The 25,186-nt window shown below is 40.8% G+C and overlaps 1 protein-coding gene across 2 annotated transcripts; it reads left to right on the top strand.

Annotated features, from left to right (window-relative positions):
* Nucleotides 1-1,778: 1,778 nt before the first annotated feature.
* fam135a (family with sequence similarity 135 member A) lies at nt 1,779-24,100 on the top strand. Of its 2 annotated transcripts, none has more exons than XM_034681327.1 (21): nt 1,779-2,191; nt 7,964-8,093; nt 9,322-9,401; nt 10,826-10,965; nt 13,538-13,608; nt 13,705-13,878; nt 14,046-14,172; nt 16,475-16,628; nt 17,165-17,242; nt 17,621-17,670; nt 19,087-19,242; nt 19,383-19,456; nt 19,657-19,811; nt 19,969-21,919; nt 22,025-22,185; nt 22,273-22,364; nt 22,486-22,583; nt 22,749-22,900; nt 23,036-23,146; nt 23,238-23,351; nt 23,853-24,100. In XM_034681327.1, exons 2-21 carry the CDS (start codon nt 8,017-8,019, stop codon nt 24,056-24,058), a joined length of 4,221 nt encoding a protein of 1,406 aa, XP_034537218.1. In that variant the 5' UTR covers nt 1,779-2,191; nt 7,964-8,016; the 3' UTR covers nt 24,059-24,100. The 2 variants fall into 2 exon arrangements, with proteins under 2 accessions (XP_034537218.1, XP_034537217.1); XM_034681326.1 differs by having other exon boundaries at nt 1,889-2,191; nt 19,084-19,242.
* Nucleotides 24,101-25,186: the final 1,086 nt, after the last annotated feature.

Raw genomic sequence — 25,186 nt, 5'->3', positions numbered from 1 at the left:
ACACTATCCCTCCCAACCAGATTTCCTCTTAGCCCCCCAACACAGATCGGCGTGTGCAGTCATGATAGTGCCTGACTCATAACCAATCGGAGGACGTAGTAGGCGCCCCTTAACCAATCAGGACAGAGGATTGGAGATTAGCTATGATTGGTCCGTCATAACGGGAACAAGGGGAATAGTAACAGTGCTTGATACAAAGGCATTGGAAAACGCAGAGATTTCCCAATCGTCTCAAATTATCCACTCACCGATGAGTACCGATGGGCATTATGACCTTTTCTCCAAACCCAGCCGAAAAAAGTAAAGTTTTTTACACCATTCCTACCAACAGCAGCTTTAAGTGATGAATGGATGACATGTAGAGGCTCCACAAAGTTAAATTTATTCTATAACACATAAAACAGAACAGCTCAAGTTCTACTTTTTATGCAGCCACATAGCTGATCATAAGTGCAAACTCAGGCCTGAAAACAAACCTTGGATTTGTGATATGTGAAATGCCCATAGCCTAAGAAAAGCATTCTTTAATTTGCCTTTATGCCACCTAGGCAAGGCAAGACAAGGCAAGGCAGCTTTATTGAACACTAAACCATAATAGTGTCATACCTGTCGCTGTGAAATAAACAAGGATCAATACTCTGTAAATAAACATGTAAATATACAATGTATATATTTTATTATTTAACTATCACCTACTATACTCTTTTAATGTAAAACTATCTCTGCACTACTCACCACTGCACTATTATCAGATTAATTTTTAGCCTGTGCATATTAGTCATGCCTATTTCTTGTTCTTTTTGTGTTTATAGTTGATGTTATTATTATTATATTTATATTTTTATTTATATGCCTTATTCTTATCCCTTTGTACAAAGAGAGCACAGTTTACCAAGTCAAATTCTTTGTGTGTTCAAGCATACCTGGCCAATTAAGCTGATTCTGATTCTGTTTCTGATTCTGATTTGTATAGCGCATTTCATACATGAGGGAAACTCAATGTGCTTTACATTAGAACATTAAAAGCATTGGAAACATTCAGACAAGCGTACAAGAGCACAATTAAAATTATAAATATAATAAAACATAGAAAGGAAAAGGAAAATTTGAAACATATTAAAAAAGTACATTTAAAATTTGCATTTAATTGAGTTAAAATAAGCTAAGATAGGAAGGCAGTGACAAATAAAAAGGTCTTAATCTTTGATTTAAAAGAGGTACCTAAAACACCAAATCATATATTTGCATAATTTAGGATGTTTCACTGTGTAGTATGGATGCAGAGTTAACATTAATATTGTGTGAGTGCGTATATCTATGTGCATATGTTTACATGTGTATGGGTGTATGTATGTATGTATGTATGTATGTATGTATGTATGTATGTATGTATGTATATGTATTTATGTATGTGTGTATGTATGTATGTATGTATGTATGTATGTATGGATGGATGGATGGATGGATGTTTAGATGTTTGCATGTATGAATGTATCGAAAATCTTTGGAAATGGATGAGTGTTGGATGTGTTTGGATGTGAAGGGAGGCTTGATTTATTGTTGATTGCTAGTTGGTTGCGGAGAAGGGGTGGGATTTAATAAGTATTACTTTTTCCCACTCCTTTTCGGACATGTTACAAAATTCATATATATATTTTTTGTTTGCATTGTTTGTAACGTTTGCTTTTTTTGGGGGGGGGGGGGGGGGGGGGTTGTTTATTTGTAATTTTTTTTTTTGACTTGTTCGAAATAAACACTTAGAATGAAAAGAAAGAAATATTATTGCAGGTGCCCTTTTACTGTCTCTATCATGGTCTCTATCAAGATTAGTTGTGCGTGTAAACTGCGACCTCTGGTATGTGCAGTGACGCGCAGTTAAATGTGCGTAAGCGAGCAGCAGAGGCAGAGCTGCTGTCAGCGCCTCAGACTGAGCAGCAGTTAGCTCCATGGCTAGCAGACAGCAGTGTTCACAGAGCTCCATGGACAGTCCACTCAGTGTAACGTTATCTTCATTTCAATGGGCGTTTCTCCTACAACTCTAACTAAACCAGGAAGTGAAATATTAAACACAGAGTGGGGTTTTCTGTCAACTCCTCAGTGTGGGGAGCGCGCGACGGGAGAGGAGGACCAGAGGACTTGGATCTGGAGCTAACGTTGCTTAGCTAGCTGATGTTAGCTTGCCAACGCAATGGTAAGCAGACGTTATTAGAGCTAGCTTCCCTCTGCTGCTAATGTTAGCCCCGGTGACAACTGCTCGGAGGGAGGCTAAGTGTCCCTGTAAGGAGGCTGAGCATGAAGTGGGGGCTTGTTTTCTGCAGTTTCTGGGTTTAATCCCCATGTCTGATTTTTTTCTGACCTTTTATGGGCCTTAAGCGAAATGTTGTTTTGGTAGCTTCCCACCTGTAACACTAATATCACCCTTCGTAGTGATTCTGAACCTTCCCCACCTTCTCCACCTTCCCTCACTCTCTCTATCTCTCTCTTAATAGCATCAGAAACATGGAGCTAAGTTTAACAGCTGCTTCTAAACGGGTCCGTGTTTGTTTGGAGGTCTGGTTGTTGCCATAAAGCTTCCTCTCTGTTCCCTGTGAAGGCCCTGTCAAGTGTATTTTTAATAAGACTAATGCAAGATGCTTCAGTCGTACTTTCACTACGCAGGGCTGTGCTGCTGACTAGACTTGTCAAGTGCCGGATGCATTACCAAACAAATGATTTGGTTAAGCAAATGAGACTGTTTGCTGAGTGTTCACGTTTCCACTATTACTATTTTGCATTTTGTCATTGTAGGAAGTAATTACTTATAGTACAGCTACTGTAATAAATCCCTGCACCCTGCTATGAACTAAAAAAAAGGAGCCTAAATTAAGACAGTTGCAGATAATAACCTGCTAAATGAAGTCTTTTTTAATACAGAGACTAATCATGATCAAAAGATCATTAAAGACCTGGTGCAATTTTATCCGTGCAATAACATACATTACTATCAATTCACAAGATATAAGTATATATATATATATATATATATATATATATATATATATATATATATATATATATATCTTATATTTACTTTATTTTATTTTATATCCACCCTATCATTATTGTTATTATTTAATTTAATTTGAATTGTATTTCTTTTAACTATGTAAGCACATTGTTGTATTCAAACAAATTTCCTCCAATGAGGGATCAATAAAGTATATCTATCTATCTAAGGGATGCTCCCTTTATAATAATAGGGTTGATAACGCCTCTGATGTATAAATTACAATTCAGCTGATGCTTGATGTTTTATTTATATTTTTAACTTTATTTTTAATAATAATATTTTTTATTTATTATATAACACTTTTAAAAACAGGGTTACAAAGTGCTTTATAAATAGGAAAGAAACTAAAAGAGAAATGTGAGGAAGACTATGAGAAATAATAAAAATAATAACAAACAATAACCTGCAGGGAGGTGACAGCAAAAACAAATGACAGAAAGGAAGATAAAAAAGGCAACATGCATTTATATTTTATAAAATATAAGAATATAAAAGAATAAAAAAACCTGCCAGTGATAATTCACTTCTCTATCTGGTCTAGTAACTCAAATAAATCATCATAAAGAAGTTATTCAGGCTTTCATTACTGGATGTTATAAATTTCAAAACAATCACCATAAAATATTATTTTATGAAAAATAAAAAAATACTTTAGCCTTCCTCTAAATGACCTTAAACTATAAGAAACAATTTCAGTCCTTACACAGACAGACTAAAACGTTTGAATGAAATATATAAATATTTTTATATATAACTAAAATAAAGAAAGAAAGACACTATTGCAGAAGTAGTCAAATAAAATACAATAATTAAATATAAAAAGTAGGCAAAAACATGAGGCTTGCTTTATTGCTGTTAAAGTGATGTGATGCATTAGATATTTATACCACAATTAACAATATGACCGGTCTTCAGACAATGCTCTTGGCTTCTAGATAAACCTGATAAACCAGTGCCTCCATCAGCCCCTAACTAAACACTTGATCTGTTCTTGATCCAGTGTGTTGACCTTGAGTGTTAATGTGTGCATTAGATTTGCTTTAGTGGTTGATTCTGAAACTATCAAACATACCAGCATAAGAAACTGGGTTACTTTCTATTAAACAGAGTATACTTAACAATCCCTTCTTTCTTCATCTCATCCCATTATTGCAGACCTCGCAGTGCAATTACAAAGCAGGCTCAACAAAAGCTGCTTTAATGCTTCGATATAATCATTCAGCTTGTTAGGTATTGTGTTTGATCATTTAATTCATAGGGCAGAGTTGTGGGGTTTGCCAAGATACAACTTGATGTTCATTTTTATGAAACAATTACAAAAAGGCTATTTCAAGGTTAATAATGAGGAATTAACACCCAAGATAAAGCATCATTTTTCAGATAGAGACAATTAATTCATTTAACTGTAGGTGTCATGGCGTCCCGAGGGGTATACTACAAAGCTGGATTTGCGGTTATCGAGGTAACTTCAGTGTTAACTCTGGATTTTCAGTACTACGACGGGGGTTCACTGCTTACCTGAGTCATGCTGAACTCCTAACCTGCTCTGGGCCGGTTATGTTCAGGATCAGAGATCAGTTTGGAGAAAATTCTGCCCACTGACCAATCAGGTCGCTCGATCATGGAGCTCTGTGAGCTGATTGTAAGGGGAGAGAGACACTTTGTCTACCTGTTTGATTTTACATTAAAAATATTGATGAGAGTTATTATCTTTCCTGACATCATACTAATACAGAGACTACCACAGGTGAGTCAGGTGAAGTTGATATATATCTCCTTCATTCCCAGTGCTTTTGTACATAGGTCATTCTAACTATTCTGTGCTTCTATATACATATTTTATTATCATTTTATTTTATTCTATTTTATCTGATCTGTATTTTATTTTATTATATTTTGTTTGATCTTTATTTTATTTTATTATATTTTGTCTGATCTGTTTTTTATTTTATTATATTTGATCTTTATTTGATTCTACTTTATCTGATCTTTATCTTATTTTATTTGATCTATTATTATTTCATTGTATTCTATTGTATTTGATCTTTATTTTATTCATATTTATATCTTATTTTATTCCTTCTTCTATTCATATTTTGACTTTTCTTACATACTGTTTAAGTATTTCTGATTCTGATTCTGATTGTACATTTAATAGCCTACATTTAATATGAAAAATGAGCACGCTTATCCCTTAGAATAATGTTTTCAACCATGTTTGAACCAAAGAACTCAGTTTGATACCGTCAGGGCTGCAGCTGAAATATTAGGTCTAAAACTGTCACACACAACAAGATTAAATCAGAGTGAGAGATCACTGTCAGGAAATACACAGTTATTATAGTCAGATATAGCTGCACTAAATGGTGAGAAATAAGACGACATTTGCGCACTCACTCTGTGCGTTTCAGTCTTATCTCTCATGTTTTAAACACAGCTGTGTTGAAGTTAGTCTTGATTAATCGTTCAACTTCTTCATATGTTTCAAATATCAGTTCTCTAAGTTTGAAAAATATGTCCATGTGCAGACGGCAGACTGTCCGTGTCTGTGATTGGTCACATGTTGCCTCCTCCGTGCGCTCAGGGTAACTCTAGATTGACTCATCATGTTGATAACCAGCTGTGTGTGACGGCGTAGCGTGATCTCCTCTCTCAGGATCAGCAAAGCCGGATCAGGAGAAGATATCTGGGTTCGTAGCATACCCCTCTCCTCTGTTGTTTCATGGTAACTCCTTTCTATCTTACTGCTTTAAAATAACACTTACCAGGAAGGGAAGCATATTTAGATATCATGCTGTGGCTATATTTATTTGCAGTGTACTACTTTTACAAACACAATGTCTTCCAAGAACAAAAGCAGATTTAGTTGTTAACATTACCTGGTACCACTGGCTCTGTGTCAGTCATCCGCATCAACTGGGTCAAATTCAGTTGTGCCTCACATGTTTTCACTGGCATGCACACAATGACATGTAACCTCCCGTTGAATAATTTATTCATTTCATACATGACTAATTCAGAGAGCGTCTGTGCCCTTGTTTTTGCCAGTTTTATTTTGCCCTCACTGCAGCATGAGAGGAATACACGGTCTGTTCTCCTTATATCACGTCTAAAGAAACCTGGAGCTAAAAATGTTTGTGTTAAGAGACACTGATGTCTGTGTTTATTTCTAACACTACCAATGACTGATATTATGTATCAGGCCTAAATTTAGGAGGTTATTCATAGTGTTTTCTTTCACTCTGACATTCTGCTGCCATCATTAAAGAGGCTGTTAGAATAAAATACACCATGAGGACAGGTTGCCTCCTTTGCCAAATGTAGATACTATGCCCTGGTAATAATGTCAGTCGTCTTACTGTCTCTTACTTTCTTAAAGTTTAACCTCATCTTGTGATTCTTTAACCGCTGTTAATGCTTTTTAATTATTTTGGGAATGGGGGACAACACTGCTATACATATATGTGATTTGTAATTTGTAGGATTGTTATCAGCACAAAAGTTCTGCCATAGTATTTTTGTCTCCATTGAAATTTGGAAATATGGATTTTTCCAATCTGGAAAGAAAGATTCACAAACCCTGATTTCTTTAGTCCAGATTCTTTCAAAAAGAGACCTTTAAAGATAGGGTTGGTAGTCACAGGGAACTAGCATGAATTTGAATGTAGCATTTCCTCAGGACTCCGTCTAACCAGCAGTCTCAGCAGCGTAGCCCAGACACTTTTCTCCTGGCAACTTCCGCCAGCTCCTCTGGGAGGATACCGAGGCGTTCCCAGGCCAGCTGAGAGATATAATCTCACCAGTGTGTCCTGGTTCTTCCCATAGACTGTAAATAAAAAGGTTCTTCCCTGTGGCCTTCTCCCTGATGGACGTTCCTGAAACACCTCTCAAGGGAGACGTCTGGGAGGCATCCTGACCAGATGCCCGAACCACCTCGTCTGTCTCCTCTCGATGCGGAGTAGCAGTGGCCCTGCTTTGAGCCTCTCCTGGATGTCTGAGCTCCTGACCCTCTCTCTAAAGGCTGATTTATACTTCTGTGTTGAATCAACAGCGTACCCTACGCTGGGGGTCCGCGTAGCTCCTGTACCTACGCCGAGGCCTACGCACGTGCACCTCCTCCAAAATGTAACTCCCCGTAGAGCCGACGCAGACCGCAAGCTCTGTGATTGGTCCGCTCGGCGGCTTTGTCATTCCCGCATTTACAGCACTTCCGGGATCCCGGACATCGGCCGCACATCGGCCGTGTATTTCATCTCCTCCTCTCTATTCTTCATGTAATCATGTCTGTATGATAAACAGCAACATGCATCAGCTGTAGATTAACATAACACGCTCTGAATCTCTGTGGAAAAGTAAACAGAGATCGTAGCAGGACCGGAAGCAGGCGACCGGCTATCAGAGAGACCACACTGCCCTCAGGCGTTTCGGCGGAGAATAGCTGCGCGACACGGACACACCGACGCACAAGTATGTGGGGCTCATGTCTGCGTCAGCCCCTGCTGCATAGGGGAGACGCAGAAGTATAAATCAGCCTTGAGACTGAGCCCAGACACCCTGCGGAGAAAGCTCATTTCGTCCGCTTGTATCTCAGATCTTATTCCTTGGTCAGGACCCACGGCTCATGACGAGGGTTGGGACGTAGACAGACTGGTAAATTGAAAGCTTTGCCTTCCGGCTCAGCTCTCTCTTCACCACAACGGTCCGGTACAATGTCTGCATGACTGCTGATGCTGCACCAATCCACCTGTTGATCTCAAACTCCATTTTACCCCCACTCACAAACAACCCCAAGATTTTTGACGATTTTTCCAATCCAGAAAGAAAGATTCACAAAGCCCTGATTTCTTTAGTCCAGACTCTTTCCTAAAGAGACCTTAATTTGAAATGACTAATATATTTACTTTGATCTTTTAGGCCAACGGGTGTATTCCAGATGATGTTAGGCACCTTTGCCTGTAGAGACCAAGATGACTGAAGTCCAGGCCACAGTGGAGTTCTCTGTGGAGCTCCACAAGTTCTACAATGTGGACCTGTTCCAAAGAGGGTGAGTGTTATCTCTATGACTCTGTATGTAGTAATCCAGCATTTATTTTTCCTGTTTTATTTAGTGACATTTATAAAGAACATACATTAAATAACAGACAAGTTCACATGGTTTTTAAAGAGACTTCAGCTGTGATGGTTGCCCTTTGACTGGACTTGAAGCTTGTTTGAAAAAGGGACCAGGATGTATTCTTTATGTACCCCTGCTACATTAGGACACATAGCAGTCGTGTCAAGACACAAGCTTAATTTCCTGTGGCTTGCTTATTCATCAGTTGCATGGTAGAAACATCAGATTTCCACATGAATAACTGCTCCCCTCGTAATAAAACCCTGGTGTGTACAGCATGTCTGCTCCCACCGAGCTGCGGGCAGCGCCGTCAGCTGAAGAGTCAATCATAATGGACGGGAGCCGAGCGAGGCTGTAAAGTAACCACTGTCTGGTTCAAATGTGGTTTTAGCTGCACGGACAGTCATCAGTAGAACAGAATGCTGAGTGGTTTGTGGTCAATCTGAGACTCAATATGTGAAGTTCCCACACAGCCTTGTGTTGTTTCTGCTTTGAGAACAGTGACAACTAAAAAAAAAAAGGCATGAACTGTGGCACATAGAGCTAGTGCCTTATGGGCAGTGCCACAGATTGTGTCAGATTAGGCAGATTGAGCTCACTCTCCATCGTAGTTTAGTAATAGAAATAAATAATCCATCATGCTGCTGTCAATTATTGACTTTTACGCTCTTCAACAGCAAACAAGCTTCAGCCCGGATATGCCCTATAAGAAAAATTTTTCCCTTTCTGCTTGAGCTATCATTGGTTGTTAGACTTGTTCCATACTTCCTCGTCACACTGCACATTAGGAATCATGTTTCCTATGAAACTAAAGAGGACATGTAACTCCCAATTTAAATTCTGAGCTCTAACTGTCGAGGTCTTTAACATCTGGAACATTTGATGGCAGCAGTGTGGCGATTCGACCCCTTGCTGAGATAAAGCTCCTGCTTTATGTTCCCAGCTCATCAGAGCTTTAAGAGCTCAGGTTTACCACACAATGGACGGCGAGTGAAAGTGCTCATTATTCATTGATGAAAGGTGTAGTGTCGTTTTACAAGCGGAGGCTCTTGTAGCTGACCCGTGCGGTTTGTTTCCCTTTCACAAGTCTCCAATGATACTCCAGAACCAACCTTATAGTGCCATGTTTGATTTTTTACAACGTTTGTCCACATTTCAGGTTCTACCAGCTTCGTGCCAGTCTAAAAGTGCCACCCCGGGTGCCACACAAAGTTGAGGCCAGTCTACTTCACCCAGGAGGTAAACACATTTCTGAGTGCTGTTTAAAATGACCAGTTTATTCAGTGTTTTGTCCACACACAACATTACGTACTTATGTCCTCAGGTGAACCAAAGCCCCGCCCCTTTTCTGCAAACTCTCTAGTTTAAGATAATAAAGAAGTATTTAAAGGACCTGCAGTGTGCATAAAGTAAAAACACTCTTTATTTCATATCATGAACCTCCCAACTTGACTATTGCAACAGCATTCTTTACGGCCATGTCCAGAATTCAGCTGCCCAACTACTCACCCACTCCCGCTCCAGAGCCCACATCACACCCATCCTTCAGCACCTCAACTGGCTCCCCATTCAGGACCGAATCCACTTCAAGATCCTGCTCATCACCTACAAAGCCCTCAATAACCTCTCCCGCTCATACCTGACCGACCTCCTCAAAGCCCCTCCCCATCTCGCCGCCTCAGATCATCAGATGCCAACCTCCTGTCCCCTATCACCAAGTCCAAGCACCGCACCTTGGGGGACAGAGCCTTTGCCGTCGCTGCCCCGGCTCTCTGGAACTCTTTCCCTCCACACATCCGTAACTCTGACTCACTTCAGTCATTTAAAAACCACCTCAAGACCTACCTGTTCAAAAAAGCATACAACACATGACCTCTCCCCCTGCCCCACCTCTGTCCCTGTTTTGTTTTATTTATATGTTTTATTTTTATTTTTATCTTATGTAAAGCGACTTTGAGTACTAAGAAAAGCGCTATATAAATTCTAGGAATTATTATTATTATCATGAGGTGGTTGTTTCCTTGTAAACCAATGACTCCAGTTAAATTCTAACAATACTTTGTACATTGCACATTTTCTTGAATTTCACTCCACTTCTAAGAAAGTGAGCACTGTTCAGGGAAAGGAGTTTTTCTAATTGAACATTTGGTTTATTTATTATGTTGGCAGGAAGTTGACTAATCTCTCATGCCACTCCTCATTCTCAGTTTTCTCCAAGGTTTCATGCATACGCCTCGCCCCCTCGCTCAGAGACCTGCAGAGCTTCTTTCAAACAAAGCAACTCAATTTTCTTTTTCATGAATAAAAAGGGTCACAAAGAGTGTGGGGTTCCCATGCTTTCATTTTTAATTTTCTGAGTTTATGATTTTGCAAACTTTGCTAAAAAGAGAAGACAGAGAAACTGCTTTGCTTTTATCTCCTACCCAGACTTAATAAGACATACCTCATCAGATCACTCATGATGGGGTTACATGATCTGATCTACAGTCCTGACTAAATTTACATTTGACTAGATTTCTCTCCATCTTTGAACTTTGAGTGATGTGTAATTCTGTATGCTTTGATGGCTCTGCACCTGGTCACATCACAAGGTTGTGTGTATTATATAACCCCTCAGTTTTTTATTTACATAGTTAATCACAGTCTTGTTGTTTTTTTCGTAGGCTCTGATCTGGCATTTCCTGCTTCAGTCCAAGATGATGTAATCAGCAGCAAAACTTTCCAAATCCTGTACAAGAATGAGGAGGTTGTGGTCAACGACGTCCTCCTCTTCAAAGTTATGATGCTGCTTGATGAAAAGAAGGTCAGTCAGAGAAAGAGACGTGGGGCTTTTTCTAGGGATTGTCTTTGTTTTGGCGGTCTCAATCCAAAATGAGTGAATTACTGTGTATTTGCTAAGCTGGGTGGCACTGCAAGAGGGTTCCGGTTATACAACCTGTTCGCTTGCTGGAATCGGCTTATAACGCCATTCCACAATCGAAGTCACTCGATACAGCTTCTGCATGCAACTGATTCTCCACAAGGATTCACACCAAAGTAGAATACTCTCCTTTAACGTACCTATTAAAAACACCACATAGGGAGGGTTTTAATGTCTGAGCACAGTTTGGCTTTGTTCCAGTCTGAAAGATGTGTACCAGTTTGTGGTTGCAGCCACACCTACAGAGGAGACTCGACTGTTTACCAAGTGACACATCCTTAAACTCACCCAGTGAAAGTCCAACCTCTGCCTGAAGCACTGGACTCTTGATGAATGAACTGGAGAAACAATGCTGTCTTTGATAGGAAGAGTTATACAGTGATGCGAGTCTGTGTGAAATCAATTGTACTTGATATTTGGACTTAGCACCTTGATAGAAATGGTATTTTGAACAGTGATTACCTGCTTGATTTGCCAATACAAAGTCCCATACGCCTATTTATTTATATGTTGCCATATATTCATATATGTTGGGTCTCCTTAGTGTGAAATAGATGCATATTTGAAGTACATTTTACAGACTTTCGATTAATAGCCTTATATATATAGATCTATATTTAGCTTTTATTACAGTTTTTTTCTCCAGTGGCTTTTTATTTAGGGAACTGTCTTAAATTGGTGGTCATTTTTATCTGAAGTGATAGTATAATCTTCCTTCAATGTGTAGTATTCAGTGGATTTGATAGAAATATAATATAATATTCATAATATAAATATTGTTTTGTTTCATTAACTCAGATTAAGCTTCTTATGTCTACCTGGGAGCGGGTTCCCTTCCACAAAAGCTGCCATCTTGCTGCAGTAGCACAGAACATACTTACTAGTACATGTTTTTGGTTGGAAGTAGAGAGTGGTTGTGTGTGCAAAATAATCTGTAATGATAGATGTTTCTGATAGTCATAGACTCAGACCTTAATTTCAGCCGCCACATTAAGACGATTACAAAGTCAGCCTACTATCACCTTAAGAATATATCAAGGATTAAAGGACTTATGTCTCAGCAGGATGCAGAAAAACTCCTCCATGCATTTATCTTTAGCAGACTAGACTACAGTAACGGGGTCTTTACAGGACTCCCTAAAAAGTCCATCAGACGGCTGCAGCTCATACAGAATGCTGCTGCTCGAGTCCTAACAAGGACCAACAAAGTAGACCACATCACTCCAGTTCTTAGATCTCTACACTGGCTTCCTGTCTGTCAGAGAATAGACTTTAAAATCCTGCTGATGGTTTATAAAGCACTGAATGGTTTAGGCTCAAAATACATTGCTGATCTGCTACTACTTTATGAACCACCTCGACCTCTGAGGTCATCAGGTACTGGTCTGCTTTCAGTCCCAAGAGTCAGAACGAAACATGGTGAAGCAGCGTTTAGTCATTATGCACCACATATCTGGAACACACTCACTGAAAGCTGTATGTCCGCTCCAACTCTCACCTCTTTTAAATCAAAGACTAAGACCTTTCTATTTGCCACTGCCTTCCTATCTTAGCTCATTTTAACTCACTTTAAATGCAATTTTTATTTTTAAACACATTTCTAATTTTCCTTTTCTTTTCTATGTTTTATTATATTTGTATTTTAATTTTGTTCTTTTAAGCTTGTATGAATATTTCCAATGCTTTTAATTTTTTAATGTCAAGCACATTGAGTTGCCCTTGTGTATGAAATGCGCTATACAAATAAAGTTGCCTGGCCTTGATGCTAAAACTTGACAAACGGAGCTTCATCACAAGAGCTTCTTGTCTTCCAAGGCCAACGTTGCTTCACTGATGTAAGGGGTGAGCAAGGGAGCTTTTCAATCTAGAATCTGACTCCTAGATATCCCCAAACATCCCCAAATGTACACACTGGCCCTCAAAAACCCTTATAAACTTAGATGTTCAGATTTTTGTGACTAAAATTGAGGCAGGGTTTTTCTTAACCAAATACTGCACACCTGTCAGAATGAAAATCTTGAAACTAAATTGCAGGGCGCTGTTACAGCTCACTGGTTAAATCCTGTGCCCATGTACGAAGGCTTTAGTCCTTGAAGAGAGAGTTCAAACCCGACCTGAGGCTCTAATGCTGCATGTCCCCACTCTCCCTGCCCAGTTTCCTACTTTATCCACTGTTCTAAGTTTAACTTGTTTAAGGTGTCCTGTTGTAGAAACACAGAGCTTAAACAGGTCTTCCAGGTCTTTTAAGGGGTTTTGACAGCTGATGTTTTATTGGTAATGGATTCCCACAAGCAAAGGCATTTAAAGGTATTCAATTTATTGGAGTCGATACTTTTAAACAAAAGTAATCTCCTGTTGGTTTGGATACAGATTTTGCAGATTCACTGGAGACACCGCTTGCTTTTACAGACATGCTCTAGATTTGACTGTCACCTCTGTTTTTCATCATCATCAGGTGGAGGAGTCCCTCAATGACATGGACTTCCAGCTCCTCTTGGATTTATATTTCACAGATGGTGACTACACGTAGGTGTTTTAACATTTTAACTGAATGTACTCGTTTCTGAATTTTGGTATTTGCATCTCTTTTAAAAAACTAAACTCTCCATTTATCCTCCACAGGCCAGATGATCCAAGCTCTCTACAGAATATCAGCGGCCGCACTCTTCGTTTGCACTTTAGCCTTCAGCGAGGCATCCACCAACACGTCAATGTCATGTTTGACTACTTCCACCTGTCTGTCGTCTCTGTAGCCATCCATGCCTCCCTAGTGGCACTTCATCAGCCCCTCATCAGGTCAGACTGCTCTCTAATCAACTCGACACTGAAGACTTCAGTTAAAACAAAGCTGTCAGAGTTTGCAAAACAAGGGATAAGAAGTAGAAAAAAACTGGTTTGAAGTGTCAGATTATATTATTTTGTGTATCACCGAATATTTATTGTCATTCCATGTGTCTCTTTAGTTTGCCTCGACCAGTGAAAACCACTTGGCTTAACCGCAATGCTCCAGCACAGAGCAAAGACTCAGTCATCCCTCCTCTAGAGAACGTGGTGTTTGGCAGCGGCTACGTCAAGCAAGTATCCCCAGATGTAAGTGAACCCTCTTTATGGCATGACAATGTATTTGAAATGTTTGTCAATAAATTCAAAAAGGCTGCCAATGTACGCAGCCAGTCAAAATTTTAATTATTTGAAACACTGTAGATTAATACTGAAGACATCAAAACTATGAAAGAACATATATGGAATTATTTAATGAACAAAAAAGTGTTAAACAAAGCAGAATATGTTTTATATTTTAGATTCTGTAAAGTAGCCCCCCTTTTTCCTTCATGACAGCTTTGCACACTCTTGGTATTCTCTCAGTCTGCTTCATGAAGTGGTCTCCTGGAATGGTTTCTAATTAACATGAGCCTTGTCAAGAGTTCATTTGTAGAATGACTTGCCTTCTTAATGTGTTTGAGACCATCAGTTGTGTTGTTCAGAGGTAGGGTTAGCACACAATGGATAGTCCTGTTTTACTACTGTTGTAATCAGGATTATGGCAAAACCAGATTATTTCACAGTTTTGATGTCTTCAGTATTAAACTACAATGTTGAAAATAATTAAAATAAATGAAACCCATTGAATGAGAAGGTGTCCAAACTTTTGACTGGTAGTGTATATGTTTTTAAGGTTTCTTAAGAGGGAAAAAGTAATCAAACATCTGCTATAAATCTTACTATAACTCAAGATGTGTTAGGATGTTGTGCTTTTTTCCTTTTTGAGCTGTAAGAAGAAATCCCATTATATATTGTAAAAGAAAGGCTGCCTGCCTATAATACAGGTTGTGCTTTTGAAATGGACTTGGCTGTCATCTCGGATCCGACACTTCTATACCTCAGGTAGAATGGTGTTCCGTTCATTGCACATAGCCCAGGACTATGTGTCATGCTGCTGACAGATAAAACAGAGGAAGAGGGAACTATCAGACCACTGTCACATTTGGCCAAGAGTAATTGGCCTCCCCTGACAGAGGAAGGTGGCCAGCTATAGCTCGGTTGGGATGCAGGTGTATGAATGTAGCAGAGAGCCATTCAGGCAGAACGGAGTCGGAGCCTCTCATAACTCCTTGATGCATCAGCAATGGGCAGCATGGGAATAACAAGCTATCGACTACTATTCATTTAGCCGCAGGGATCTCTGAAGAAGCTGCTATAAAACATTGGTGTATACACCAAGCAGACACAGTAATGGCCTGGAAATAACTGACAGGTGAATTTGTTGTGATTTATAAAGCTATTGTGGTTACTGTAATTCCAGAGTAATGAGTAACACAGTGTGAGGCGCCACATGACTTTTCTTGTACATTTTTCTTCTTTAGAGTATGACTCTCTGGTGATCATGTCTTTAATTCACATGAAGTCTATTCAATACACAAATAGTGTCCAATATTTATGACCACTGGTGGCATAGATTCAATGCATTTAGCTTGAAAGTTGGAGAGATGTAACGCAAATCCATTATGAGTGTATCGATACATAGACCATTTGGTTCAGTTCCTGGTATTGAAGGCTTGTTTCAGTACAGTGAAAGAAAAGAACGCAACACATTGAATTTTTATTCTTTTATTAGAAGCTTAAAGAACTTAAGTCCAGCATCAGAAGTTGAGCTTGTAAGCCTGCTAAGATTTCCTTTGCATATCTTTTATATATATTTCACAAGTTCTATTTATAGGCTTTTCTACCTTTATCTGGAGAGAAAGGGGAAGTGGATAGAGCAGGGGAACTGGGAGAGAGAGTGGGGAGTGACTTGTGGGAAGGGGCCCTAGGTTTGTTCTGCACCAAACTGTTTCGGTATGCATCTGCACCTGAATCAAACATGTGGGTCCCTCAAGCGGCAACCTCTGGTCTCAAATGATGAAGCCCATGCGGAAGTGTTAGAAACTGCAATTCATCGAAGATTCACTTGAGGCTGGCTGCAGAAACACTGGAAACCACAGACACACCAATCGAAAAAGACGATCTTTGCAGCATTAATAAACATGTTTACAGCCTGGTTCAATGACTGACTTGACTCTCGGACAGGAACACATAGCTGGTGGCTAGGAGAATCAAACCCCGCCTCTTTACGTCACACTATGCCTGCTTGAGTTCCGCATTTCCAATATGGCTGCCGCCAAAGATTGGCTTCAAAACAGCGCTCAGGAACAGATGGGTGACGTCACGGATACTATGTCCATTATTTATACAGTCTATGGTTTCCCTCTACATCCCTACTATCACTAAATATAAAAAATTGAAGTTGCTTCGCCTCATGATTTCTCTCTGCTGAATATGTTTAGAGCAGCAGTGACATTTTTGAAAACTTAAAGCCATTTATAGTCTCTTCTGTCTCTCTCTCACTCCTCAGGGCAGGACATTCCTGGTATCTGACCACTGCCTGCAGCATGCCTTCGGTCTCCACCATAGCCTTTGCTCCAATCTTCTGCAGGCCTACAAGGCCCTGTTTGACTACTTCACCTCTATTACCAAGGACCTGCCCTCCTCCCATCGTATGGAACTAGGTAAACTGCACCAAGGCATCATGTCACGTCAGAGTTTAGACTCTCAGCAGCTTGTAAAGCAAGGATTCGTGACCCCAGGCATCAGAATATGGTTCTTTGTTGAATTCAGAAGCACTGAGAGGGATCAAGTCTCCTTAAGTTGATACAATGATATACTTTCTGTTTCATTTTTTCTTTGGATGGATTTTCATTGCTTTGTCTTTTCAGCGTTGGTGTTGTTGCACACTGCAAGTTTGTTTTGTTCTCATGTCATCACCCCTGATCCCTGCACTTAACCTATGTTTCCCTTCAAGCAGACCACACAGCCAGCTGCCTGCCCAGTTTATTGAATAACTTTACTGTAGTTCACTGATCATAGTTCATTATACTTACTAAACTAAATCATACTGTTAAAAGTCTGTTAACCAGTAGATTACATCCCAAACACATCTAACTGTTACTGTCTAAACCCTCTCCAAACAAATGGAAGGTTTTAACCCATCTTTAGGAAAGAGTAACAAAGAGGTTAAACATCCTTATATGTGCAATCTTACTAGCCAAGCCCAGCATGCAAGTCCTTTATGAGAGAGTACTCAGAAGACCCTATCCCAGGAGTCAAAGGCACGTCTACATAGGTATGTCCTGACCCTTACAGTACCTCCTTCCTTTCTTTCCTTTTTTCTCTTCACTCCAGCTTCATTCTCCTAGAAACACCACGTCCTCTCTTTGTCCCATTTTACAGAGACAAGTGCTGTCATTTCTCTTTTTTTCCACTCTTGATTGTATTGTACGTATACTCTGTGTGCCTTCCCGTCTTTATAGCCAGTCCTCGGTCAAAGATGACTGCTGTCTTTTGGTTGTGTCTTACAAAAAGTACTTTCTAACACCAGCGTTGCCTTAGCACCTCTTCCTTATTCAGCCTTTATAACAGGTTCTTCTAAAACCCCTCTGATTAATTCACAAACTAAATAATAGAAGTGATTCTAAGTAATATCGTTCCTCTGCGTCCTCAGAACAACTCGACTTGGAGGCCCGTCTTGCTGATTTATGCGACCAAGTCAAGGTAGGACCTGTGAAGTGCTGCTTGTTGAAGGGTGCACACATTTATGAGAAGCAACAAGACTGGTAGATCATCAAACACTGCTTAGTTTACAGGGCAGGAGAAGTTAACTGAGTATTTGGCAGATGGCCACTTGAAATTCTTTGTTTAGGGGAATCTTTTATTGGATGAACGTGTCTGTACGACCGGAGGGCATGGGCATGATTTATTGGAAGCATGCTGTAATGTTGGATGTTGTAATGATAGAAGCAGTTGCAAGCTTGGTCAGGGTGTGTAAGTGTATATCAGTAATCTCTGCTGCAAGTTGTTGGTTTTGCAGAGAAGGTGAACCAAGCAGTGCCAGCCTCATTACAAACAAGAGTACCCTGGAGTTTTAGTCTCAGGAGCTCCTTTCCACAGGATTAGGATTGTTCCCTTGCCCTTTTGTTTTCTGTGATTCCCCTGAGTTTGAAAGAGCTGTGAATATTTGGAAAACAAGGCTTAAAGAGTCTTCTGAAAGCTGCAAGAGGTAGACCAATCAGAAATGTGCAGCACTAAGAGTCCCATGTCCAAAGTCACTGTATTTTTGTAATTTACTACCCCCTTACAGCAGAGACCTTTTGGGTCGTAAAGTAAAGTCACAAGGACTTTGTTTTGACCCCGCTCCCTGCAGTGGAAACACACTGAGCAACAGCCCTAAGTGGGGGGGGGGGGGGAGCTTTGCAGTAGACACCATGGTAAACTCATTTGCTGCAATAAGAAGAGGAAAAAATGAGAGCGGCCCATGTAGCAGATGTTCAGATGTGGTTTTACAGTTAGTACAACCATGTTTTAAAACTCGTCCCTGAAAGCATTCTGTGACTGTGTGAGTGGGAAAGGCTTTCAGTGGCGTGGTCCTTGAGTCCTGAGAGGTTGGCCCTCTTTAGATCAGGACGGATAGAGTGTTTTGCAGAGCTGTTGAATAATAGTGATTTTGGTAGATGATAGTCAGGATGGCACATTATGCAGGTCAAGTATCTCTTCTGTGTTCCTGTGTGTGTTGCTCTTTGTTGCCAAATTTAGTTCATCATTCTGTATCAGATAACAACAGGTCAAGCAGACACAGGTAAGGAAATACTAGAACTTTGATTGATTTTGGAACCTTCATACAGAATACAAGCAAGTGTGTATTAAAACAAAGCAGATTTTTATGAATGGAATATTTAAAAGCGGAATCAGTAGCCAACTGTGGTCTGATAAAGACAACTGGAAAATCTGCTGTTTTTTAAAAAGTGTCAAAAAAAGACAAGTTTCTGTTGTGCTTACGAGGTCCATGATGCAAACAGTCCTCTTTCATATGACTTTATACTGTATTGAATACTCTTAATATAGCATCTGTAAGGAAAGTTTGCCCACTTGAGCCCTCTGGTGGATGACTTCAGTCTTGATCCTTTTCAGCAGAAGGCCGAGTCCCCTGACGAACTGGCAGAACTGGTTAACATGAACCTGGCCCAGCTCTGCTCTCTGCTCATGGCACTCTGGGGACAGTTCCTCGAGGTGGTGTCCCTGCAGGAGCATGTTGCTGCGGTGCTAGCAATGGAGCACCACACACTAAGAGTGAGTCCCAGCTTCTCAAATGATCCACATAAGGAGCTTTTTTAATGACGGGAATCCTTTTTGTTGTTCTGACAACTGATCAAAAGCAAATCTATTAATAGAATCTTGACTGTGTATTTGTTATTCTGGGGTCATTGCAGGTAAGGAGGTTTGCTGAGGCTTTCTTCTGTCTCGAACATCCAAGACAATCTGCCCTGGCCTATCAGGAACTACAGTAAGCTGCACCAGCATGTTCATCTTGATTGTGAAACATCGCTGTTACTGTTATCAAGCCATGTGCCAGTACCAGCTTGTCTGGAATACTATACTCCAGGTATGGAAAACCTGACTCTTGTTTTTTCTCTCTCTGACTCTTGCTGCCTCCTCCCCCTCCTCTTCCTCCTCTTCCTCCTTCCATCCTCCTCCTCCTCACAGTGCTCACAGTCACCAGCAGATGACTAATGCTATCAAAAGCTCCAGCTACTTCCTGTCTTTGCCTCCTCTTCCAGCGGAATGTGCAGACCTTGATGGTGATGTTAGCTCCCTGCCAATCATCTTTGAGGACAGATATCTGGATTCCATCACTGAAGGTCTGTCACACAGAATTGCCGCCAAACTTGGCATACAGTTGGTATTCTGAGAGCCTTCTCAGACCTGCAGTTTCAGGGCTGTTTGACCTGTTTTAAACCAAATAAATGTCTATATATATTTTATTTTATTTGAATGAATCATGTTGTGGTTCTACAGATCGGGATGGACCCTGGCTGGGCGTGCATAATTCAAAGTCTGGCTCAACGTCCAGCAAATCAGACAGATCCAACTCCAAGGACTGCAGTGCAGCTGCCAGCCCCATACCTGAGTCTCGGGGTGCCCCTATGGATAACACCTGGCCAGACAGTTATGATCCACCGCCTAAGTCCAAAGGAAAATCTGTCAAACTGAAGAAAAATTCAAAGACTGAGAACTCAAAGAAGCTGATTAGACAGGGCTCTAAAGACTCTGTGGTTCTGGTGGGTTACAAGAACCTCAAAGCTCCCTTTAGTGACAGCAGCACCAAGTACAAGGAAGGGGGAGCTCCTCTTCATCAAGAAGAACAAGATACCTTGCAGGGAGACTCTAGCTGTTTAAGGACTAATGCCAATTCTGTTTTTGACTTTGGTGCCACATCAACACGTCCTGGAAACAGTACTGTTGACGCTGTTACAGATGAAAATGTAACTGCTGCTACTTTTCAAAAAGGTGGTTTCAAAAATCCAACAAAGTTGGACTCGCAGAACAATCCTCAGGCAGGTACTGGGGCTACTGCTACAGGCAACCAACCACTTCACAAAGATGATCAAGCTGACCACAGTGGCCGAAAGATGCCACAGTGGTCCTCTGGGCTGAAGCAAATTGAGGTCAAACCAAGTACCAAGGACCCATACCAAGGAGAGAAAGTTACAGTGCTTCTACCATGCCGGACTGATGCAGCTCTCAGTCGTAATGTTCCAGAGATAACCCAGTCAGACCTTTCTGATTCAAAACAGCCCACGGCGGACCCTGTTATTGAAAGGCCAGGTAAAGAGACTGCACAGCAAAGCCAGTCCTGCCTGGTCTCAGTAAAGGTAAAGAGTGATTGTATCAGGCTGCCGGATGGAGCAGTCCCCAGTGCCTCGTCTCGCCTTTCAGATTCAGGAATCGACAGCGAGTCCAGCTCTTTTGCCACTCAGTTTGTTGCAGGACTGCCGACTTGTGCAGGACCAGGTAACGTAGAATCTGGTGTTGCTGCCACACAGCCAACAGAGAGGCCTCTATCTAGTCCTGCAACGAGGTCTGTTCAGCAGAGCTCAGTGCAGAAGCCTGGTGGGGCAGCAGAAATGCTTTACCCAGAAAACACCAGTGTTGTCAGCGGAGTGCAGTCCTCTCTCACTTCCATCAACTCCTTGCCGTCTGATGAAGAGGGCGAAGGATCCTCCAAGGGTTCCAGTGGAGCTGAAGTCCGGGCCAGGAAGTCAAGTGTGTTGGTGCAAGAGCAAAGTCTAGTGTTCTCTGAGGATCTCACAAGCAGACCAACCTCTGAAGTGACCTGCAACCCTGACTCTGGTTCAATTGATTCTAAACTTGTAAAATCTGCCTTTGACCTGGAAACAGACTCCAAGTTGATCGGCATTTCTGAACCAGAAGGAGCTGCTGGTTCTGGGGCCAGTAAAGAATCCCGTAGTGAAACCAACACTGCTTGCCCCTCCAGTAACTCTGGCACAAGTAGCACTGACCTGGTGAAACGTGGGATGGTGGAGAACTACTTTGGCTCATGCTCAAGCACCGATGTGTCAGAGATCAGCCCTGTAGAAACATCTGCTATCACACTGGGAATACAGACGGGACCAGCGCAGGTCGAGGAGGACGAGGAGGAGACGGAGCATGAGATGATTGAGAACGGTTACTACGAGGAAGGCGATGGCTACGCTTTCGTGAACGGTGTGGCCGACGAGGAGACTAGTGTCACTGGGGAGGCATCTGCTCAAGAGACGAGTCTTCTATTTGAACATCTTGGCATCGGTTACATCCACGGAACTAAAGACTTATCAAAAGCTCCCATCTGCTCCAGCCAAGCCTCCAGCAGTGTTGGGTACAGTTTGGGAAGGCCCCTCTGTCCCTCTGCCTCCTTTGCCTCCAACCTGCGGTGGTATGAGTGTGCATCCACACCACAGATGAAAGCGTGAGTCATTCTGCACTTTAACACTTGATGTTATACTTGATGCAGTTTTTTCTCCTGACTCACTCGCTGTGATTTAATTTAATCTGTTTAACCTCCTTTATGCAGCTTTGTTAAGGCCAAGGAAGAAATGAAACAGCTGAGGCTGCCTGGCTTCTTGTACAGTGAGGTGCCTGAGCTGGCATCCACTGTGCCGTACTTCAGCCTGGAGGAAGACGAGAACTGTGAGGAAGGCATCCATCTAATAGTCTGTGTCCACGGCCTTGACGGTAAGATTCCCCCTCTATCTCAGAGTAAAACAGTTCTTGTGTTCAAAGAATGACAGACATGATGTCATTTTACTTTCACTTCTGCAGGGAACAGTGCAGACCTGAGACTGGTTAAGACTTACCTGGAGCTTGGACTTCCTGGTGCTCGGATAGATTTCCTCATGTCTGAGAGGAACCAGGTGAGGGTTTAGAACTACTGTTAACAGATACTGGTTATAATATGCTGCAAGACCTCTTCAAAGAATCAAATGCACCTTCATCAGTGTCTGTTCTTTGTTTTGAATGCTCTTTTTTCCACAGAATGACACTTTTGCTGATTTTGAGTCGATGACAGACCGACTGCTGGATGAGATAGTCCAGTACATTCAGATATACAACCTTACAGTGTCAAAAATAAGGTGATGCTTTCTTCTGACTTCATTCTTTATCAGAACATTTTAGTGGAAAATATTTATTCTCAAAACCAAATCAAAATCTTTTTGCCCCTGCACTGAGATTATAGCAGAGATGCATACAGAGTCTGTTCTCTATCTTTAAAGTCTATTTGTATTCTTCTTTTGCAGCTTTGTGGGCCACTCTTTGGGGAACCTCATAGTTCGGTCAGTGCTAACTCGGCCAAGGTTCAAATGTTACCTGAGCAGACTTCACACCTTCCTCTCTCTCTCTGGACCTCACCTGGGCACATTGTACAACAGCTCTGCTCTGGTCAACACAGGTGAGCTTCATGTGCTATTTTTAAATAAAGCTGTTACTCTGCCTTTGATATGCCTCCTGTTGTTTTATCATTGCTCACTTTTACTCAGTCATTATGTGAAAGCCTGTTCAATAAATTGTACTTCTTTGTTCTTAGGCCTTTGGTTCATGCAAAAGTGGAAGAAGTCCGGGTCCCTCCTGCAGCTTACGTGCCGTGATCATTCTGATCCTCGCCAAACTTTCCTCTACAAACTCAGCAAGAAATCTGGTTAGTTTTGTGTTTTTAACTTAAAGAATCCAGGCTGCACATGTTGAATATAGAAATATAGAGATATTTGTCTATTTTTTTCTTTTTAAAGGTCTCCAGTTTTTCAAGAACGTGGTGCTGGTGGGGTCACTGCAGGATCGCTATGTCCCGTACCATTCTGCTAGAATAGAAATGTGCAAAACAGCATTAAAAGACAAACAAACAGGTGAGTAGAAGAAGCATCCTTGTGTCTCTTCTTTTGGATAAGATGTGCTTGATAGAAAACAGGCTCCGATTTTTAGAGGAAGAGGAGCATGCAAGCAGAATGAGCTCAGTCCCTTGGGCTCTGACATAACAAGGAGGGCAGCATGCCATCTGGCTGCATGCTACCCATTAAATCCAGTTCTTCCTTATTTTTGGGATTCTTAAGTTTAGATAGTAGGTTTTTAAACAGTGTGAAGATAGATATTTTTGTCTCTTGTTATTAATAAATGATGATCTTCTTCCTTCTGTTCTGTTATTTTGATGCGTCTGTAAATTCCCATCATTAGTCCTTCCTTCCTGTCCTACCTGATCTGTAATATAAGAAAAACAAAATACTGAAGTTGCATCAGATAATTACATTTGTTGCCATCATAAAATTAAAAAGATTGGAGCTGAACTGGTTATAGATCACCAAAAAAAAAAACAAATCTCGCCCTGATGAATCTCCTCCTCTTCTCTTCAGGTCCTGTGTATGCCGAGATGATTGAGAACCTGCTGCTGCCAGTACTCCAGAACAAAGACTGTAATCTAGTGCGATATGATGTCATTCATGCTCTGCCCAACACAGCCAACTCCCTTATAGGCCGGGCCGCTCACATTGCCGTCCTTGATTCTGAGATCTTCCTGGAGAAGTTCTTCCTTGTCGCAGGACTCAAGTTCTTTCAGTAGAAATGAGGACAGAATAAAAAACACATGGAAAGAGAAGCGAAATGTGGAGCCAATACCTCACTGCATCTAAACCTTATTCTGATTATGGTATTTGAATGATCTCTTGCTTTTATAAACACATTTACTCTCTTTTAAAAAAAAATCATATGATCAAAATCACAGTTACTTTCATTTCATGTTGGAATCATGGTGGATATGGAGTTCGCCATTTTATTTTTCTACTGCCATTTTTAAAACATTTGTTTGTTTTTGTTGGGGACATGATTTCCCTCTCCATATGCTCTATTATCAGTGTTATTTATGTGTTATGTTTTCACTTCTAATTATTTTTCTCCAAGTAATTGATTCATTTTAGATGCTGAACTGGAAATGTAGCTGCTACAAAAAATGAAACGGTTGTTTTGGTGAGCTGAACCCGGATCAAGTCTGCACATACTGTCTTCACCGTTGCAAATGTTTTCCCACCAGTTTGAAGAGACACTGCATTGATTTGCACCACAACTACATTTTACAAGGTTTTGTACTGAGAAGAATCATTTGTACAACTTACTTTTCTATCAACAAGTTTCCATCATTTTTAAAGGCAAAGATTGCATTTGAAATAGGATTGTTGCTCAGACTTTACTGCCTTGGCTTTGGACTTTTATGCTGTTCCTTTCCATTGCAGCATTCTGCACAGCATTAACCCAGCCTGGTGTTGGGAGAACAAAAGCTTTCCCTACAACATTACTACATTTTATTACAGGGGTTTTAAGCTATGATCATGATTCAGCAAAAGCACATGTTGGTAACATGAACTTGTTTCCTTGAAAGTATTTGGTCGGTATCTTTGGTGATTATTTAAGTGTTTAAACTGGAAAGTATTGCTTGGAATTAAAAAATGTTTCTTGGAAAATTGTTTATACGGTATATCATCATACTCTACCATTAAATATGCATATTATGAACTTGTTTCAAGGACTTTTCTTTCATTCTTGGGTTTATTCAGGGTTGGCACACCTAATCTCAAATGTGCACACATCTTTTTAACACACATCAATTGTTTTAGGAATTAGGTTAATTATGATTCAGGACACGTTTTTCAAGGTTTGTAGGAGCACTGTGTTGCCTTTTTCAAAATATAAAGGC

The sequence above is a fragment of the Notolabrus celidotus genome, chromosome 4 (genome assembly GCF_009762535.1).
Source record: "Notolabrus celidotus isolate fNotCel1 chromosome 4, fNotCel1.pri, whole genome shotgun sequence".
Taxonomy (NCBI): Eukaryota; Metazoa; Chordata; class Actinopteri; order Labriformes; family Labridae; genus Notolabrus; species Notolabrus celidotus.
Note: the sequence above shows the minus strand (reverse complement) of the source record. Positions and strands in the feature narration are given on the sequence as shown.